Source organism: Pelophylax lessonae (assembly GCF_965119305.1).
Source record: "Pelophylax lessonae genome assembly, chromosome: 3".
NCBI classification, from domain to species: Eukaryota; Metazoa; Chordata; class Amphibia; order Anura; family Ranidae; genus Pelophylax; species Pelophylax lessonae.
The window spans coordinates 298,411,092-298,433,760 of record NC_138770.1 but is presented as its reverse complement, the minus strand read 5'-3'; the positions used below and the strand labels follow the sequence as shown (position 1 = coordinate 298,433,760).

The window sequence follows — 22,669 nt, the reverse complement described above, 5'->3', positions numbered from 1 at the left end:
TTGCTTCAACAAGTCACTGTTAAATGCACACGCACAATATATTGGAATTGCTTTGGACAGCTCATATTATTATGAATTTTGAATTATTCCTGTTTACCGATAGAAAAAATGTGGCTTGACATGTGATTTAAAATGCATTATGTTTTTGTAGACGCGGTATGTCGTTTTAGATATATTGAGTATTGACATGTGTTGTAAGGACAAATGTTCATCTTTTTTTAGGGCTCTTTTCTGTGTAGCAAGTCAATAGAGACAACTCAACAGTTATTGTGAATGAATTATGCTCTTGGTGCTGACATATGCATCATAATAATATGGTAATCACTAGTATAATATTTTTTACAGTTGGCACTCCACGATACATCACTGAATTGGCATGTGGACTGGGAGCAACACTGTTTCTTGTCATATGCTTCATTGTTGTATATCATGTGTACTGGTTGGAATTGGTGCTCTTCTACAGGGCTCATTTTGGCACAGATGAAACCATTGGCGGTAAGATACTGTTAAAATGTGTGTCTATGTGTATGTATCTATCTATATATATATATATATAGTGGGTATAGAAAGCAATCACCCCCTTTAAAATAATCATATTTGTTGCTTTGCAACCTGAAATGAAGACAGACACATTTTCTTTTATACAGCTGTATTTACTTAGTGCAACTTATAATATCCAAATAAAAGATATAACACCAACATGCCAGAAAAAAGATGAATCATTGAGTTGAACCTGTCAGTTTTTTGTTGAACCACCTTTTGCTTTATTACAGCCTTTAGTCTTTTGGGATATGTCTCTACTAACTTTGCACATCTAGAATTAGCAATATTTGCACACTCTTCTTCGCAGAACTGCTCAAGCTCCATTAAATTTAATGATGACCATTTGTGAACTGCAGTCTTCAAGTCATTGTACAGATTTTCTGGGCTCTGACTAGGCCATGCAAGAACATTCAGCTTTTTCTCCTTCAACCACTATGTGGTCAATTTTGCTGTGTGCTTTTGGTCATTGTCATGTTGGAAGGCAAACCTTCTTCCCATTCACAACTTTCTGGCAGAGGGCAGCAAATTTTCTTCAAGAATTTTGATGGTATTTTGCCCCATTCATTTTTCTGTCTATTCTGACAAGTGCTCCAGTCCTTGCTGCAGAGAAACAGCCCCATAACAGGATATTACCACCTCCATGCTTTACTGTAGGAATGGTGTTATTTGGATGGTGAGGTGTATTAGATTTCCTCCAGACATATTGTTTGGTGTTGGGCCAAATAATTACATTTTAGTCTTATCTGACCATAACACCTTTTTCCATGTGGCCTCAGAATCTTCAGGGTGCGTTTTGGCAAAGCTCAATCATGACTGCATGTGGCCTTTCTAAAGGAGTGGCTTTTTTGCTCGCAACCCTCCCATACAAGCCACATTTGTGGAGAATATGGGATATTGTTGTCACGTGCACACCATGACAACTCTTTGTCATAAATTCCTGCAACTGCTTCAGAGTTGCTGTAGGCCTCTTGATAGCCTCTCTGAACAGTTTCCTCCTGGCTCTTTTATCCAATTTGGAGTGACATTCTGATCCAGGGAGGGTCTGCGTTGTACCAAATATTTCCCACTTCCTAATAATAGACTTTACTATGTTTCTAGGCATTGATAAAGCCTTTTCCATTTTTTTGGATCAATCTCCTGACTTTTGCCTGTCCATAACTTTATCCTGGAGATCCCAGTGACAACGCCTTGCCACCCATAGTTTGCTTCAGTTGCACTACCAAGGACTGAAATGTTCCAGGAAAGCTTATTTCATGCTGAGCTAATCAAAAAGACCACAGATGATCACAGTTGGGAGTCAAATGGCTTTGTGTGTCATTGAGATGGTGATTAGCTACACCTGGTTGAGTTTACAAGTAATTTTTAGGAGGGGGGGTGATCCTTTTTCCAACTTAGTGATTCTGGTTTTGATTTTTTTTTTTTTCTGACACATTGGTGTTAAATTGTTCACTTGGATGTTATAAGTTGCACTGAGTAAATACAGCTGGATAAAACAAAAACTGTCTGTCTTCATTTCAGGCTGTAAAGCAACAAAATGTGATAATTTTAAAGGGGGGCGGAGAGAACAGTGAATGTGTTGTTAGTGGTGAGAGGAAGAAGGAAATGGGGGTCAAAAATACAGAGTCCAGCGCACTACATACGGCAATGAGACTCCATAATAAGAGGGTGAACATGAAAATGGCTCACGTGACTGCTGGGCTACTATTGAGGTGACTCAAGGACACTTCTTCAGTCACTGCTACTTAAGGAGGCTGAGGGAGTAACCCTTAGTAGCCTCAAACTAAATTTTTGTAGGTGACTTTAGAGTGTCCTGTCTGTTTATTTGAACAAAGTGTGCTGGTGATATCTTGGCTTGGAAATGGGAGCCAGGCAAGGTGTCGAGAGCGGAAAGCAGGAAAGGGCAATTGTGGGGGTTAGGAACAGTGGTGATGGAGAGTCAGCATGCCGGTGGGGTAGTGAGAGCAGGGGTTTGATGGTTGTCAGGCACTTATAAGTGTCTAACCTATGCAAAAAGTAGGCAACAGTTCTTTGGGGCTAAAAAAAAAACATACGGAGATCTCCACATGAATCTGATATAAATACCATATCCCCTCCATGTTATGTTTCTGACTCTGGCCTCCAGATCTGTAGGATGCGTGTAGAGCTGTGTGCATTTTGTACGCCGGATACTGTCCTGATCAGCTGTCCTCCAATGCTATGAGAGATAATAGCAACTGCTACTACTGAGAAAGTTTGTGCCTCTCCCTATCCCTCCACCTCCCTCTGCCCTCTTTGCCATTGTAGAACCCCTACTATTATTGTCCTACAATGCGCTGCATTTTGTTAATCAAGGAGGAGCAGTTGAATTAAAGTATCTCCCCTACTCATTCACAGAAAGAGATGCATTGTGGGACAATACCAGTTGTAAGTCTATGAATGGCAGGAGGTGAGTGGCAGAACTTTTCTCTGTAGCAATGACTTGAGCAGTATCTAGCAGCTTTAGAGGAGGCACAGCAGGGAAGATTTTTAGCAGAATCTGCTGTCTGCACAACCTTACACATACAGTTGTGCTCGAAGGTTTGCATACCCTGGCAGAAATCATGAAATTTTGGCATTGATATTGAAAATATGACTGAACTGTCTTTTATTTAAGGATAGTGATCATATAAAGCCATTTATTATTACTTAGTTTTTTTAAATCATAATGATAACAGAAATCACCTAAATGGCCCTGATCAAACGTTCACCCCTGGAATACCCTGGAATGTTTGGCCTTAGTACAGACACACAAGGCTACACACAGCTTAAAATGGCAATTAAAGGTTAATTTTCCACTTTTTAAATTGCAATTAGTGTCTGTGTATAAATAGTCAATGGGTTTGTTATCTCTTACATGGATGCACTAAACAAGCTAGATACCAAGCCATGGGGAGCAGAAAATAAATTTCCAAAGACCTGCTTAACAAGGTAATATAACTTTATAGAGATGGGAAATTATTTAAAAAGATATTGAAAGCCTTGAATCTGCCAGTCAGTACTGTTCAATCACTTATTAAGAAGTGGAAAATTCAGGGATATCTTGACCAAGAAAGACCATAGCCACAGCTGCCAGAGGAAGTGTTCAGGTTACAAAGAAAAATCCACAGGTAACCTCAGGAGAAAAACAGGCTGCTCTGAAAAAAGACGGTGTGGTTGTTTTTAAGGAACACAATATGACAATACTTGAACAAAAATGAGCTGCATGGTTGAGTTGCCAGAAAATAGCTTAGGGGTAGTGGAATATACAGCCACGTATAGTCTTGCATGGTTTTTATCTAATGACACTAGCGATTGATAGCCTTCCCTGCACTGTGAGGTTTATTGAGGAATTTTTGCATGTAGTCAAGAACACACAATAGGAATGTGATTCATGTGCATGCCCCCCTCCCTCCCTTTTTTTCTTCCTTTTTTTGGAGATTTAGACCTTTATAGTGTATAGAAACAGTATATCAATTTTCAATATTGTAATATGTTCATTGGGGTATTTTTAATTAATCTACTCATATGTATATACATATAGGATTATTTTATACAAATATAGTGTATTGTATCATATATACATTTCTAGCCTTTGCAGGCTCAAGTTTATTTATATAATACATTTTTTTTGTGACCTAAATGAGGGGTTTACATCTGTTGGTGGGTTTCTTTCCCTTTCCGCATGTGTCTGGGCGAGGTGAGTGGGGAAATCTGGATAATTGGTGTGGAGTGTTATAGAGTCCCAGGGGGGAGACATAAAGTTGGTGTGGCGTGTGTCCCCTTTTCCATCACCCCCTCCCCTTACCCTGACAGTGACTCTGGAGTGATATGACAGGGATTAGTTCTCCCCAGTGAGGTAGGTATCAAGGTGTTGGAGAGTTATAGTGGGCGTGGATTGTGTCCAGAAATACTGCCTTTTTCCCCTTCTTCCCGACTTCCCTCCCTCCCTTTTTGCCCAAACCAGACACACAACCAATAGCGCTTCTGACAACAGGAAGCATGGTGATTACGTAGTTCCACCCCCAGAAGTGAGATTCAGCAGGTCTGGAGCACAGAGGGGATGCCGTGCATTCCAGACCCCGAAAGTCAACACTTTCGGGGTCAGTGAGACATGTAGCAGGAGACAGCGTGATAAAAGGGGTGAGTGTTGGCCTTGATCCCAGATCTGAGTGGGGGGGGGGGGGTTTGCCAAAGAGTTGTGTAACACAAGTAGTAGCTATTGTAACAGGACACACAGTGAGATAGCCCTGAGCTCCAATGCCTCTCATGGGCAGGAATGTCTTAGAAGCCATAGGTCCCAGTATGACACTGGGTTTTAAACATCACTTAGTATATGGTAATTGGTGGACAGACAGGGATGAATGTGGCTGTCCCCTATTTTTTGGTTGTGATCAGCACAGGTGTTGTTCATCATTCATTTGTCTATCCCTTAGCTCCGCCCAGTGTGCATGGTGGAGGGGGGAGAAACCTATGCCTGCATGGCTAGTATAAATTTGAGCCTCTAGGATAATGGGCTAGCTCTGAGGAAGGGAGCATGTCTCCCGAAATGCGTTAGCTGTCCAAGCACAGGGACGTGTCCTTTTCCACATAGGGGTGGATATTTGATATGCGATTTTACTTTTCAAGTTTTGTGCGTATGTTTTTGGCTTTTGATAAACTTTTTAAAGGTGTCAAAGGGTAATGCACTGGGCATTTGTGCCTCCTTTCTTGTCTGTTTTCAGTATTTTGGAATTTGCCCATCTAAGGAGAGCGGCACGCCTACAATTCCCAACAAAGTAAGTGCTTGGGTTGTATAGTCACTCCAAGGAATTTGATAAGAGGCATGGTAAATATTTTGCAGATCTCATTTTTAGTTACAAGGTTTTGAAAAATGAAAATAAAAAAAAATACATTTTCGTTTGCAACAAATTAGATCTGCAAAATACTCGCCATGCCTCTCAGCAAGTACCTTGGAGTGCCTACCTTCCAAAAAAGGGGTCAGTTTGGGGTGTTTTGTACTATCCTGGCATTTCAGGGCCTCAGAAAACTATGAGAGATAGCCAGGAAGTGAAATGAGGAAGTACCACCCTTTGAAAGTCTGAAGGTTGTCATTGTAAGTGGTTAGGCTGCCAAAAAGTATGTTTTGGGGCGCAATTTCATCTGTACCCATGACATGTTGTGAGACATAAGCAGGTATTCAAAAGAGAAGAGAACCGCTCAGGTGAGGGAATAATCCTAAAACACATCCAACCCAGGTGCAGGCAAGGATCCGCAGTCCTGACAGCAGCAATGGAGAAGTAAGAAAAGCCGCACAACCGGTTGAAGATGCAAAAAGTAAAATCCAGCTTTATTGTATACAAAAACATAAAATCATCCAAAATGTGACCACAACAGTCGGAGACATGGGAGAAAAAAGCACGGCGGTTGACGCGTTTCATGGAGTCTTCCGCTTAGTCGTAACTTAGTCGACTCCGTGAAACGCGTCAACCGCCGTGCTTTTTTCTCCCATGTCTCCGACTGTTGTGGTCACATTTTGGATGATTTTATCTTTTTGTATATAATAAAGCTGGATTTTACTTTTTGCATCTTCAACCGGTTGTGCGGCTTTTCTTACTTCTCCAATGTTGTGAGACATATCTCGTTAACTTCAGACAACTTTGTGTGTAAAAAAAAAGAAAATGTTTTTGTCATTTTTCAAAAACTTATAACAAAATATAAGATCTTCCATGGACTCAATCAACATGCCTCTCAGCAAACACCTTGGGGTGTATGCTTTCCAAAAAGGTGTCATTTGGGGAGTGTTTGAACTGTTCTGGCATTTTATCCCTAACATTAGAAGCTTCTGTCACACCCTACCCACTCTTCTAACCACTTGAAGACTAAACACCCCAAGGTGTTTTTGTTCACATATAAAAATCGGTAATTTGTGCTAAAAAAATTACTTTGAACCCCCAAATATTATATATTTTTTTAAAGCAGAGGCAGTTTTGAAAGCCTTTACAGGTTACCACTTTAGATTTACACAGGAGGTTTAGTGTAAGAATTACGGCCCTCAATCTGACATTTGCGATGACACCTCACATGCATGGTGCAATTGCTGTTTACATACTGACACGGGATCGATATTTATGTTTGCCTTCACATGGGAGGTCAGGGTTGGGGGTCAGGGTGCTTTAGATTTTTTAATTATTTATTTTGCTTTTTTGCTTAACCACCGGATGCATTCTCGGATTCCCTGGTAGGATTGGAGAGCTGTGAGAGAAAACTGTGGAAAGTGGGGGGGGGGTGTCCCCTCCCGCTTCTTGTAAAAGCAATCCGTTGGCTAATTATCCACTAGGATTGCTTTTGCAAGAAAGTCGACCGCTGGCTGAAAAAACAATTCCGGGATGATGCAGGATTCATGCCTGTATAAACAATCAAACACCAGCGACGTACTGGTACGTTACGTACTGGTACGTTACTGGTTCTTGTTGAGCATATACATAATGGTTTTATTTTTCATGCAGCCTGTGGGCTGAACAAATAAAGACATATTCCTCCATTCACATTGATCGATGTGGATGAATAAATCTCTGCCAGAAAAAGTGTGTGGTATGCCCACCATTAGATTCATCCTCCCACTTCCATTGTTGGGCATACATGTAATGTCCTTTTTTTTTTTTTCCATCAATGTGGATGAAGAAATCTCTGCCAAAAAAGGTGAAAAAAAAAATGCCGAAGCCCACTGACCACTTTTTTTTTTAACTGCGGATGATAAATCCCCTCCTGGTCTGTGGTACACCACAAACAATTTGATGTATTAGGGTATTGTATTGTTTTTCTTTGTTATGTCAATTTCCTTGACAATTAAAATAAAGGATTTAAAAAAAAGAAAGCTATACCCTGTTGCTATCAGAATAAACAGACCAGTGCTGCAGCTGAATAATGTTCCTGCAAAGCAAACAACAATGGTTAATAATAAAACACAGTAACAATAGAACATTAACTAAAAAAAAAAAACCTTTTTTTTTCTCTTTCGTTCATTGATGGACACAGCTCTTCATCTTCTTGACCGTAGGGTTATACTGCCCCCTACAGGGGTAGGACACTAGGCTGTCCTAAAAAAGCTTGAACGCACCTATGGGGCAGTCCCTGGGAGTATACTCCCACTTCCTGCTATAGGTATTCATTTTATTTCTGCCTAGTCTGGAGTAAGGACCTAGTTCCTTGCTGGGATCTCTGGTACTTGCAATTTTTTTTTTACGTGGAATTTTTTCCTCTTTTTATTTGTTCCTGTGAGAGCTACATTTAAGTGCTGGACTGGGTGAAGAACTGGATAATATAGATCCTTAGGGTCCCCCCAGTCTGGCCAGGGAGCGCATGCAGACTGCAGCTCCGCACTAGGTCGGGGACGACATAACCCCACTGGACAGGGGGCTGGCCCATGAGTTAAACATCTCGCGAGGGCGCATACAAACTGGCTTCGGCCTGAATCGCAGCGTTTCCTCCTGGCCGACAACACCCACATAACAATGGAGTGGTGTCCTGTCCGGAGCTGTGCCCATCCTGTTCCTGGTGTGGTAAGTAGCTGCCCCCCCACTACCCCTGGAGGGTTTTGGGGTGGACGTGGGCCCCTCCTTGGGATGGTAGGACCCCCAGGTTCCCATCCTTCCCCCTTAGCCTCTCTAAAATTTCGGTCACTGTGGGTCTTTGGGCCTCCCAGAGCCCCCCTTCCCTCCCTGGGTGAGCTGGTTGTTGCCACATGCTCTTAAGGGGGGCTGGTTGAAGTTGCTGCTGACTGGGTTTTCCTGAGGCGCAACTTGGGGGTTGGTGACTAGGGCATGCATGTCCTCTGGGCTCCTGCGGGGTTTGTTGGGCTGGGGAGCGGCTGGATCTGGACAAAAATTTAGGCAGTGGCTTTGCGGCCTACTCACTGGAAACTATGTGAGGTGGCCCCCGTGAGGTGGCTAATGCCACTGCCTCCCATTTGGGCATCTGCCTTCCCCTCCACTGCCCCTGGGTGGGTAACTCCGCTGGGGCTCACGTCCTGGTGGCTGGGTGCCTTCAAAAATGTAGGCCACGACTTGTGGCCTACTAGGCCATGAGACCGATTTAGGCGCCGCCGTTGGGGGGCAGCCTCAGTGTGTGAAGCTGAAGCCCCACTCTTCTTTTGGGCACCTACCAGGCTGAGGATCCATGCAATTGCGGCTGGGCCTCCACAAAAATTTAGGCTGCGGCTTGCAGCCTGCTAGGCCATGTGGTCAGCTTGGCACCTCCCTTGGAAGGGGAAGTGCTGTGGGGGCACTTAATTTTTTTAATGAAAGCCTTACCGCCATTATTATGTGGAACACCTGCCCTGTTTTAGTGGGGGTACTCTGCCTGCGCTTCTGCGTCATGGCAGGTGGCCCCCTGTCCTATTATGTCCTCTATGGAGGGCGACCCCCTTGTTTTTTTTTAGTTTTTCCATAATGGAGGTTGCGGCTGATGCTATGTTAGAGGCATTGGTTATCCAGCTAATAAGAGGGCGGAGGCTCTGGCTCGCCATATGTGGCTGTGGCTGGTTCGGCGATTAGACCGGTAATTACTATTGCCCTGGTGTCACAAACTCTGACCTAGTGGGCTTGGTGGAGCTGGCGGATCAGTTGGTCCAAGGGCTACAGTTTGACTGTGACGCCTCTTTGGATACCGCTCCCCTGCTTTCTAGACTGTCTGTCTCAGCAGTGGTCCTTTGGTGCATTATCTGACTGAAATGCTGGTCTGCGGACCAGGCTTCTAAGAATGATTTGTCTGATCTTCCATTCGTGGGGGATTGCCTGTTTGGAGCTTCCTTGGATGACATCATTCTTCCTCAGTTAAAACGATAAATCCTATGAGCAACCAATTAACGATATAATTGCTGCAAACAGTCCACTTTCTCATACAGCGTACACAATAAATAAATAAAACTATTAAAATATTAAAATAGTGTTGCGCGAAATAAAAATCTATTTAAATGGGTAAAAATATGATAGGGTGTATAAATAAATAAATAGGTGTAGCCCTCAAGCCACGGATCCCAATTCTATTTTGTTAAAATATAATTCCTTATATAAAATCCGTCGCTGAGAGTTAAAATAATTGTGCTGTGCTGTGCGTGAGCCTAATAAAATGTGTAAGGAAATGGTAGTGCTGTAAGAAAGTGCTAAGTGCTGGGATACTGTGATGTATCTCAATTGTTTCTATATAATAATCAATACACCATAAAATGATATCAGTGCTCAAAGATCGACAGTGAAAAAATTAAATGAATGAATACTTATAAATACAATAACAAAAATATAGAAAATATATATAAAAAATTAAAGTGTCCAATAAAATCCAGTGACAATTAGTGCAATACAGTCTTCTATATGTGCTCAAGCCACCAATATGTGGCTGTGATCCCGAAACCAAGTGGGTGACCAGGGTGTCACAACTTATTCCTACTCGTGCACCCCCTTGTGATTGGGCGCTCACCTTGTATTAAATATAACTGTGCTCAAATGCTGGGTGTCTTGCAATTCCAGGTGGTCTTATCCCATAGATTAGCCATTTATCTCATCAGTGATCTTGTATTAAATAATACTGGGCTCGAATGCTGGATGTCTAGCGGTTCCAAGTGCTCTTATCCCATAGATTAGCCTTTTATCTCCTCATTAATCCGCATGACATGAAAATAAAGGAGCTCACAATAGTGCTTATACCATTTTAAAATATATTTATTCCAAAAAAATTAAATGATATTGCACTCACATTTAATGGTGCATCCATGCACCTTTAAGTAGCCCTTCAAGTTATATCCCTCTTCAAAGTACCGTTGTGGTATAGTGGGAGACGCAGCAGCTGTGTCCTTATCCATGCAGTGGATGTAGCCGACAGCCTGACAGTCTCGCATACAAATCAGCTAATCGCTCCGCCTGTCCTTGCCCCTCCCCTACGCGTGACAACACAAGGGACCACGTGTCTTCCTCAGGGGGATTAAATGAAATAAATAAATAAATAAATAAATAAATACTAAATAAAACTGCTGCGCAAAAATATCATGTAACCATCATGCGATCAATATCCCATCAGTTTTTACTCAGATATAAGTAAAAACTAATAAATGATAAATAAATAAATAAATATATATATATATATATATATATATATATATATATATATATATAGTGCCCAATGTATAGAAATCACATATATAAAAATGAAGTATTATCCGATTGGTGCCAAAATAAATCTAGACAAGTGTCAATGTATAGTGACCTCTTGTAAAGTGCCACTGGTGCTGACTAAGCTAATACTGATAAATAAATGCAAAGTTCATAATGTGCAAAAAACAGTCCTTGTTGCATCAGTGCAAATAGATGAATCCGAATCCTCCAAAAAGTGCCAATTATATAGTAACCTTTTATAAAGTGTCAATGGTGCTGACTAAACTAATACTGATTTGTAAATGCAAAGTTCATAATGTGCAGAAAACAGTTCCTGTTGAATCAGTGCAAATAGATGGATCCGAATCCTCCAAGAAGTGCCAAAATATAGGAACCTCTTATAAAGTGCCAACAGTGCTGACTAAACTAATACTGATAAATAAATGCAAAAATCATAATGTGCAAAAAAACTGTTCTTGTTGAATCAGTGCAAATAGATGGATCTGAATCCTCAAATTGCCAAGGCAATGAAGTGTCACAGCAAACGTGCACCCCCTTGTGAGTGGGTGCTCACCTTAAAGCCTGCGACTATGCGGTTAAGCAATTGTCAAATAACGATTAGTGGGATCTCCTAATTGCTCCCAGACAAGGATCCTTTACATAGATTGGCTCCTTCCACAAGCTTTCAGATACAGGTCATATGCAGGGAAGATTAATCTCCTTCCTTAATGCTTCCCCAGATGAGGATCCTCCATATACCTCAGTTCCCCCTCAAGCCATCAGTTGTGTTACATATGAAAGGAAGAAAATTTAAAAGGTGCTTCCAGTGCACCACTCTATAGCAAGCCTTCTATATTAAAAAGTGAATCGATGGTGGTGTGGTGAGAAATCTCAACCCGATCTGCTATCCGGCAGCTGACAGCCTAACAGAGAAGTCCAGTGCAGCGGTCCGTCCATCCTGGCCCCTCCCCTACGCGTGACGACATAGGGAACCATGTGTCTTCATCAGGGTGATATGATTGGACAGCTGAAGCAGGCGCCATTTTCTTGAAGACATAAAGGCGCCGCCATTTTGCGTGTGACATTGTTACTATATTGCAGAACAGGACAGGAATTGACCGTCAGTGGGCTATTTCCCTCACACCAGCATGATCCAATATATTACAGCACATTAGGGATAACTATAATCATCAAATAATGTCTTAATGGCAAGAATTGGTGCAGTGGTAATAATAATAGAGTGTTGACTATCAAGGTAATAAAACCCGTAATAAATCCATAAATGCAGCTTATTGGTACACATGGATAAACTGCATCACAATACAATATTATTAAACGGCAATGTTAATAAGGCTTCATAAATCATTATAAAATAATAAGATCATCACTAATAAATAATATTCAAATAGTGATAAAGAGCAATCTTAAGAAGGGCATAGTAACCAGTATTAATAAAGGGCAACGCTAATACGGTATCAAGAGTCATAATGGATGGACCAAATAAGGTGAAATATAAATATAATTACAAACCACTTGTAAAAGACAAATACTATAAAAAAATTATATAGAAGTATGAAAATTATTTAAAATATATATATATGAGTATAAATTGATTATATATGTAATAATGCTTTAATAATTACTGATGAAGCATCCCAGATCAAACTCCTTCTTTATAACCCCAGGGACTAATGAACCGAACTGATGAATCCACCAGGATTCCCTCTTGCTTAATTCCCTAACAAAGTTGCCCCCCCCCCCTCCAGTGTTTTTTGGGGGCTTTAATACCCCAGAATTGCATACCCTTGCAACTCTGGTTATGCCTTTCCTTAAAATGCACGGACAAATAATGTGTTTCAAACTCTCTGTTAAAGCGGTAGTATACTCCGCCATTAAACTTCTACCTACAGGTAAGCCTATGATAAGCCTTACCTGTAGGTAAGGGATCTACAACTGCTAGGAAACCTTTTTGGAAAAAAATAATTCAAATGAATATGGACTTGCCTTTACTGGCCACTGGAAACAGGAGCAAGTAAATTATTTAGACTTGCAAATATTCAAGGAGGATGGCCACCTGCAGACGAGAACTTTTTTTTTTTAAAACCACCGACAAAAACGGGTATATCCCGACTACAAATGAATAAAAAAGAGGGATAGTGGCGCTGCCTATAAAGGAAATATAATATATAATATAAGGTGCAACAAATTTCTGGGTAATAAGGTGACTAGTGCATATAATGGTATAAACCAGTGATGTCAAACAATATATGTCATACCAAGTTGCAATCAACTCTAAAAAATAATCTTGCTAGCAGTGTATAATAAATAACAAGGTGCAATATTTAAGGTGCTAACTACACAGGTTATAAAGTGACTGGTGCTTGCAGAAAATACTAATCATGTGATAAATGTAATAAATATCAAACAAGATTGACAATAAACAATAGCCAGCAAATATATTAATGTGCAGTATATAAAGTGCTTATCAAAGAAAGTGCTAAAGTGAATAAAAAAACCCCACCCTACCATATAATATGGTATGGGGGTAATATGGAGTGCCAGTAGCAGATAATAATCAATTGACTAGTACACCTACTTCTTGTGGCTCAGCCATATGCATACACATTTATCTATTGGAGGTTCTCATTTTAGCCTATTTATTGATATTATTTTCGTGGCCCATATTCCTGCAGAGGCACTTTATTGTTATTCATTACCATTAATCTGCTCCCTATGCAATAGTAGTACACCTACACCACTTCTAGTGGCTCAGCTATATGCATACATATTTATCTATTGAAGGTTCTCAATTTTAGCCTATTTATTGATATTATTCCCGTGACCCATATTCATGCAGAGGTACTCTGTAGACCCAGTAATATTTTCAACTTTTGGGAATTTTATTCACTTATCAAGTTTATTATTATATGTATATTTTTTATATGATGAATTTTTCCCTATATTTAATGTTGCCCTTCCCATAGAAATAGTTGCCTATATCCCCAAAAATCTTCCTATAAAAAGGTTTTTCGTACTGATTAATTTTAAATATAAGTTTATTGCTGTAGTATATGTATTATTATGAAAATGTGACCCGGTACCTTGAGGGTTCATTTGCGGATTAAATTACTGAAATACCACCAGCTATTGCATAATACGGGTTGTATATATGATATACAAACTTTTATTGGCTATTATCTTATTTATTAATTTTTTTGCAAAAGTATTATGCTGCTGTTTATCTGGTATTAGTTTTAGTATGCAATGCCGGTTTCTTGCTATTGAAATCTGCCTAGTAACAGCATACGCCATTTGTTTTTAATTTGAGTACGGACAAAAGTTCAGTTTTACCTGGCAACAGTGTATGACAAATAAGAGCGCGATTGGCTGCCTTTTTAGATTTTTTTATTGGCCTGTTAGAGGTTGCCTGGTTACCTTTTTGCTATATATAGGCGGGGATGACTTGACGACGCTACTCCTGATGACGTCGGACAGACGAAATGCGTAGAGCGTCATTGCATCACATCCGCCTTCGTGGAACGCACATCCGGTCTCGTGGAACGCACCGCGTCCCGGAAGTGCGCCATCGCTACTGCACCTACATTGCTGTTTAGATTTTGCCTTATTGTGAGTATTATTTCAATAAATATTTGAACATTTACCAACAATATCACACTATGTGAGCCCCTTCTTTCCCCATATACATCCTTGGAGCATCTCCGGACCTGTGAGAGTACGATCTTAAAGGGACCAGATTCGGGCAGATTATAGCCTTCATACATAGGGATACCTTCCAGAGCTGACCAGACCACCCAGGGAAACCGAGGGCTTGGATCTGAGGAGCGGGATAGCCAAGCATTACCCACAGGCTTGTTACCCCTGTAGGGGTAGTCACCTCTGGTAAGTGCGGTCCTGGGAGTGCGGAGAGCACCGTTTGACCACTTTACCAAGCACCCCTGAGGAATTTTTAAGGCACCTGCACCAAAGTCACCTTGGTTATGTTACTCTTGGCATTTTAAGAACTGTTTTCGGGATTTAGGAATATCCTAAGGATATTTATCTTATATCTGGTTGTTGCGTATATGTTGGACAATTTTTTTCCCTGCTAAATTTATGTCACGGGACTTTAGGTCCCCCATATTGCATATATTTTGGAACATTTTTTTCCTGCTGATTTTGTGTTGTGGGACTTGGGTCTTTTATGACCCCTATTTACTACAGAACTTGTGTTTTTTGGAGCTAAGAACGTACCGTTTTAAACATCTGTGTTTTTAGTATTCTATGCAATTTTTATAGTGTTTGGAATTTTTATTTCATTTCTACCCTTTCTAGTCACTTTACTAAGTTATAATACTTTTACACATGCATTTTATATCTGTGGAAACTATTGGGCACTTCATCCCTTTTTTCACAAATTAAGCAGTTTTTCAGAGTGTTTTGATGTGCATGCGATTTTGGTGAATCGCATTATATGCAACAGCGTTTCTTGCATTTTCTGCACACCTTATTGGACATATTTGCTTATTACTTTCATCTGTATAACACTTTGTATGTGTTTTTCACCCCAGAGTGGTCTCTACGCTATTCACTGGTTATAGTTTCACTTACAGTCACTGTATACTTTGAGTTACATCTATAACTCTTTCACCCTTTCTACTTTAAGGAAGTTGAGCCCAATTCCTGGGGCTATTCCTTTGTTCCTTCTTTGCACAGTCACTTAAGCAATTTCAGCTAAGGGCCTGCAGCCCACTCTAAGGAAGCTCTATTTCTTCCTGCACAATCACTTAGTCACTTTTAGGGTCCCAATCCCTTGGGTTTGCACTTGCTCACTTTATTTTATTGACAAATCATCATTTTAAGATTTACTCTGTTATTAGAATCATATATTAATATTTATTGCACATATTGGTTTATGCAGGCAGCGCCATCTACCTCCCCCTTTTTTTCACTGTATTTTAACTATATATCCTCGGATTATAGTTTTAGAGGTGGGCCGCAGCCAGCTATTTTTTCTAATTTGATACATCCTAAGCGCAGATTTTTTACATATTTTAAAATGGCAACTGTTCACCGGGATATAAGAATTCCTATCAGTCTTTTAAAATGGGTCTTAGTTTGAATCATCTGGTTAATAATCTCAATATCCAGATCCAGAAAAACGATACATTCATTACTAATGGAGTGGGTAAGCTGTATATTCTGGTCATTGTTTTTTAAGTTGGCAAAGAGGTTCTCCATTTCCGAGGGCCCATCTCTTGCTATCACGATGAGGTCATCAATAAACCTTCTAAACATGATGATGTCTGTGTGTATAGACATACGCCATCCTTCCTCCCACTTCGCCATGTATAAATTAGCCACACTGGGTGCAAATTTTGCCCCCATGGCAACACCTTTGATCTGCAGATAATATATATTATCATGCCAGAAATAATTATGCTGTAAACTGAATTCAAGACACTTTAATATGAACTTTTTTTAACCTAGGGCTAGTGGCATCAGACTTATATAGAGCCTATTTGACTGCCTGCATGGCACCCTCATGATCAATGTTTGTGTATAGCGAGGAGACATCCGCAGTTGCCATAATAGTATCTGTGACTACTTCCAATTCTCCCAACAACTGTAGGGTATGCTTAATGTCCTTCAAAAAGGATTCTGTGTCTCGTACCAGGGGCTGCAAAAACACATCAATGTACTGTATTGCAATGCAAACGTGAATCATTGGAAGATAATAAATCACAGGAATCCGGCAAGATGATGGCAATAAATATTTAGCTTCTCGCTTGTTCAATAAATCCCTTTTTGTTCCATATCTAATTAATTCCTCCAATTCTTTCCTATATCTTTTAGTCGAATTGGTCAGCAGTTTTTCATGTGTGTCCCTATCTTCATCTCATCTTGGTATTGCTCCTTGGATAAAATCACAATCCCTTCTCCCTTATCAGCAGGGCGGATCACTATATCTTTTCTACTTTCTAGCAATTTAATCCCCCTTCTAATATCGTCCTGTCTGTAGATCTTTTTAATCGATAGGTTGTCCAGCTCTGTAGTCACCAATTTTCTTTACATATCAACACATTTGTTGTCTGAAATTTTAGGATTAAAATTTGATCTGTTACGCAATAAGGTATGAGAATTATCAACACATAAATGTTCCTGAGGGTTCATCTCGTAGTATTTCTTAATATTGAGCTTCCTAATGAATTTATGTATCAAATTTGTTCAATCCTTTGGTGGGAGCAACAAAGACTTCCTCAGGCTTCCAGGGGTAAAGAGTCCTGTTGCAGACGGGCACCCTCCTTCTCAACTCACAAGCAACTTTTTCGTCCCCTCAGGGTCTTAAGACAAGGGATTCAAGCCCTTTCGACCTTGGCTGGGGGTTCCAAAAATTCTTGGTTTGGCAAACCATGAGCAGGTACTGCCAGACCTGTGGACAAAAATTTCTCCGCATTAAGTAACGTCCTAACCCGTATCTGGGGTGGGGGGACGTCTTCGCTGCTTTCCGGATCTGTGGACTTCCCTAATCCTGGACAAGTGGGTCCACGAAGTCATTCGCTCTGGCTGCAAGATCGAGTTTCTATCATATCCTCCAGGAAAGGTTCTTCCAACCTGCACTTATCCACAGATCGCTTAAAGGATCCCTATGGAGCTGTGCAAGATTTGTTACTTCAAGGGGTGATTGTTCTTGCTTCAAAGTCTGAATGTTTGCAAGGTTTTTACTTCAACCTGTTTACAGTTCCCAGGAAGGAGGGCAAAGTGTGACCAATGCTGGACCTCGAGGTGCTAAACCGCTTTGTGCAGGTACAGAAGTTCCGCATGGAGTCCATGCACACGGTGGTGGTGTCCCTACATCAGGGGGATTTCCTCACCTACACCCCTCACTCATGTTCGACACGGCTTTGGGACGTCCCTTCAGTTAAGAAGATGAAAAGCTGTGTCTGTCAATGAATGAAAGAGAAAATGGGATTTTTGTCTTACTGTAAAATCCATTTCTATAAAGTTCATTGACAGACATAGCACCCGCCTCCCTATGGAGTTGGGTTTCTTCCTTCTGACACTGCTTGTAACAAAACTGAATACCTATAGCAGGAAGTGGGAGTATACTCCCAGGGACTGCCCCATAGGCGTGTTCAAGCTTTTCTTCTGCCTAGTGTCCTACTCCTGTACGGGACAGTATAACCCTACGGTTAAGAAGATGAAGAGCTGTGTCCATTAATGAACATCAGAGAAATGAATTTTACGGGAAGACAAAAATCTTTTTTTTTTTTTTTTAAAGAAAAATTATATATGCCAAAGCATAAGAACGATCCGCCAACTGACAACCCCAAGACCCTCATGCTTTGGCATGTACGTTCTTTTTTTATCTGCTGATAAGAAATAATGTGTGTGTGTGTGTGTGTGTGTGTGTGTGTGTGTGTGTGTGTGTGTGTGTGTGTGTGTAAAGTATGCTCCTTTAACTCACTGTGTCTCTCTTCTCTTCCCGGACCAAAAAGGGTCCAGGAAGAGAAGAATCAGCTAGATCCTGTGCCTGTATTTTCAAAACACAGGCACAAAACTGTTTCTCCATTCACTGCAGGAGATCAGCAGGGTCCAGGGCAAAATCATTGGCCAGGACCCGCTGATAACCTGCTCCTGCAACAAATTGCAGTGGGGGCACAGGCATGCATGCTCCCAAAACACAGAAGAAGACTGCAGATAAGCGGCAGCTCTGGGCAAAGTGACATACCTGTATGCCGCTTTGCCCAGAGCCGCCGCTTGTCCGCAGTACATTGCTGGTGGGTAGGCGGCCAGTTGGCAGCTGGTTAAGATTTAAAAAGGAGCCAAACATCTATGTGATAATGGCTTTATATGATCACTATTCTTAAATAAAAGATAGTTTTTTGACATCATCAGTCATGTTTTCAATATCATTGCCAAAATGTCATGATTTCTGCCAGGGTATGCAAACTTTTGAGCACAACTGTAACTAATATGTATGATTCTCTATCCCCTTCAGCTTTAAATATTTTAAAATGGGCAGCAAAAAAACAATGCCCTGGTGCAGAGATGCACAGAAAATAAGATCACTGATTTATGTTGGGTAGTCATTAAGGGATTACCTTTTTTTTTTTTCTTTACATTTACTACAAGAAAAGTGAAATAATTACAATGTAATAGAACATTGTGAAGAATAAGTAAAACCCATCATTTTTTAGCATTGCACTGCTTTTTCGACATGTTTTTTTCAGTCGTATATTTTGTTTTGTGAATACTGCATCTGGTTTACATTTCTTGATTTTTGGCAGATGGAAAGGAATATGATGTGTATGTTTCCTACGCAAGGAATGCAGAGGAAGAAGAGTTTGTTCTGGTGACTCTGAGAGGGGTTCTGGAAAATGAGTTTGGATACAAACTGTGTATCTTTGACAGAGACAGCTTACCTGGTGGAAGTAAGTAGCATTATCACTTTCAAGTATCTGTCTTGGCGACTTTAGTTTGACTTTTGTGTGTGTTTGTTCTATTTAGCGACTGTGAAGTATGATAACAGCTTCCCTTTACTGGCCAGTCAAACAACAAACTATTTTGTTTTTTGCAATATGGCCAAAGTCTTTAAAATGACCTTTCGTTAGGCTTCAGGAAACCAGACTGTATCATCTATTTTTAACTCCATAGAGGGGCCTTGTAAGACGATACCGTTATTCTTCGTAAGTACTTGTTCTTATTTTTAGTGGGAAGCATATGTCTAGTTGCTGTGACCATCTGGTGTAATGACTATGTACGTAGCAGTTGAGGAAACTGTCTAGACTGTCATGTGATTCTAGTTCACTGTAAGAAATTAAATAAAAACACTCTATGCCTTTTAAATGAGTTGCATTTCAGTTTAACATAGTTAAAATAAAGTATACCTAGAACTTCGAACATTATTAATATTGCAAAAAAACCGAAGTAAGTAACACAAGATGGGCAGCTTTTCTGAGGTCTTCATAGTTGTCCACATGAGAGCTGTATTACCTTTTGCAGGAATAAGGTTATTCTAGGGGGTTTCACATATTATTCCTGTACCTGTGGAGGCTCTGTTCACTCAACAGAGCAACATGAGGACATTCCAAATGCACATGAGTAACTACAGCATTTCTGCTGTATCATGATGTATCATGATGTATAATGAGGCCATCACTTTTCTGTACTGGGACCCGATCAAACAATTTCTGACAGCGTTTATAAGACTAGATAATAAAAAATATTCCAGCTTATTGTATTTTTGACTAGCTTTTCTCTAGAAACACAGTAAGAACTCTCAAAACACTAATATTTTCCTTTTTTCCCACCAGTCATTACAGATGAGACACTCAGCTTCATTAAGAAAAGCCGACGTCTTCTTGTTGTCATTAGCCCAAGTTATGTCCACCAAGGTACCCAGGCCCTCTTGGAATTGAAAGCCGGCTTGGAAAACATGGCTTCCCAGGGCAATATCCGACTTGTGTTAGTTCAGTATAAGGCCATTAAGAACAAAAAGAAGGTGAAGGAGTTAAAACTAGCTCAATCTGTACTTAGTGTTATTAAATGGAAAGGGGAAAAATCAAAACATCCAGGGAGTAGGTTTTGGAAAGAGCTTCATGTTGCCCTTCCTGTTAAGAAAACTTATTTTACAAAGAACACAGGTAGCTTTCAAATGCTCACTCAGAATTCATCCTTTACTACAGAGGGGCTCTGAAGTTGACATGCTGATCTTGACAGCCAATAGTAAATTTACTTCACTTTCTGATATTTTCAGAAAAGTAACACAAGAGGAAGATAACACCATGTTTTATTAAGTTGCTTAAATCCAGATTTAGAGCTTCTGTAATGCTGCCAGCTCAGAGGAAATCATGCTGAAAACCTGTGGTTAAGATATCTCTGGATAGTATTAGGCCATCCAAGTTGCATTTTACTTGACAAGTGTGAATGGGAGCTGCTTGTTGTAAAGAAGCTCTAGAGACCCTTAATCAAAGACTCAAGGACATAGAACACTGAAAGGTGGAATAGTGAACGAAAAGTGCGTAGCATGCTGGATGTAGAAGTTGGATGAAAAATAAAACATGCTGATGTGATTTAACCAGTTGTGGGAATTGGATGTGCTACATATCGCAAAAAAATTGTAATGGAATTACGCAGGTCATGCGTGGAATGCCTTGTCCTTCTGCCCTGCTGCCGCTCCCCTTCCTGTATTTGACAGCAATTCCCGTTCCCAAAATGACAGCCAGGAGGTGCTGTGTTACAATATCACCAAAAAAAGTCTTGTTTGCCCTAAAAAGATATATGTATTACTTTCTTAACTTAAGTAATGACAAAGTTGTTGCTAAATAAACAGGCCAAGAGCAAAAATTGTATTGATCCAAAGGGGTTGTATAGGTATGAGAGCTGAAGTGGCTGGACAAAGCACTGTCACCCATAGCAGCCAGCCACCTTTCATTAGTCTGACTTCTCTGTATTAAGGAGGGGGTAAACTCTGATTGATTGCTCAGTCTCTTACTTCACTTTGACATCATCATTACCCTTTGTACATCATCTTTTTTTTTTTTTTTTTTATATAACCAAACAGTGTTGCGTCTGCTGTTTACCTTCTAAATGTCTAAAACTTAAAGCTAAAGCAGCCAGAAAACATGTGCCTGAAAAATATGCTTACAAACATTTAGCACAGGAAAAAATGTTCCTGTATATGTAAAACACCAGGTGAAAATTATACACTGCAGCAATAAATGCAGTATTTGGTTATTGCTTGAAAAAATTGAATTGCTTTATTTTAACAGCACGGGAGCTGCCTAATGATTTATATTCGTTGAAGCAGCACATATAATTGCAGGTAGATGGTTGCAGCAAGCATGATACTTACTTTATTAAACACCCTTTGCTTGGCTAACCAGTGTTTCAGTCTGAGAAACTCTGGCACCAAGTATCAGACAAATCTCCCATGTTTTAAGGTAATAACAGTTACGGTTAATGGCACAGTTACTATTTGCATGCATTCCCAAAGCATGTGTACTAAACAGCTTTAATGTATAATAAGGCAACAGGTGTTGCTTGAAGCCACAGAAACCGTGCCATATTTATGCAGTTTAGATTATCATTGCACTATTTTTTTAATAATGGAAGTAAAATTTATAAAAAAGGACATATCAGACTATTTAGGTGTGTGTCCTAGCTTTGTATTTCATACAAACATATAATATGTTCAATATATCTTAATGTATTTGTGGTTATGGAAATTGAAGTCTTATTTGGACCTTAAGTGGACCTGAACTGTGGAAATTGTTCCCAAAAAAGGCAAGTCAAGGGCAAAGGACTAGACACCAGTATTACCTGTGGTATCTCTGCAACTGTCCTCTTTCCATTATTGACTTACCATTTCTAGTTCTACATTGTGTCTGTGTGGAGAGGGCTATCTTGATAGAAGAGCTTGCCTTTGTTATAGCTGCCCCCCTAATGATTGGTGATCTGATTGACTGGCTGGGGAATATTCTAGATCTAGAAGAAGCAGGAGAGGTGTAGAAGGCTCAGATCTACAAAATACATGAAGCAAATGTTGGGGAGATGTGTGCATACAGGTGTTTAGGTATAGCTTTCTCTCCAACAAGAACAGTGAGCAGAACAGTAGTGACATCACAAAATCCCCCTTCTGAGAATAGCAGTTTGAGGCTGCAATGCCTCCCACTCTATAAATATACAGCTATGAGGCTACAGGATAGGAGTGCCTAGGTATAGGAATGTACGTCTTTATTACAGGAGGCATTCAAGGCGAAAGATAGTTGGGGTACTGTTTAGAAACAGATAACATTACTAAATGGTCCCTATAAGATATCAAATCTGATTTTCTTGAGTGCTGGTACGCTTGCAAACAATCACACTCATACACCGTGTGTATTCTAATAAATATTACAAACAGATTACTGCTTTTTTTTTTAAATCAGAAATGTGTCTTTTAGCATGTTACTTACAGTATATGCTAAATATACTAAAACTAGATTAGTTCCTTATTATTGACA

At 40.1% G+C, this 22,669-nt stretch overlaps 1 protein-coding gene across 2 annotated transcripts in view; it reads left to right on the top strand.

Annotated features, from left to right (window-relative positions):
* IL1RAP (interleukin 1 receptor accessory protein) overlaps positions 1-22,669 on the top strand; it is a 415,401-nt gene that overhangs the window by 379,334 nt on the left and 13,398 nt on the right. The window contains exons 8-10 of one of the 2 annotated variants that reach the window (XM_082249541.1): positions 346-495; positions 18,953-19,096; positions 19,979-20,534. In XM_082249541.1, the coding sequence (XP_082105667.1) occupies positions 346-495; positions 18,953-19,096; positions 19,979-20,361 (677 nt within the window). In that variant the 3' untranslated portion in view covers positions 20,362-20,534. Of the gene's footprint in view, positions 1-345; positions 496-18,952; positions 19,097-19,978; positions 20,535-22,669 lie in introns of those variants that run through there. The other variant, XM_082249540.1, reaches the window with a different exon arrangement.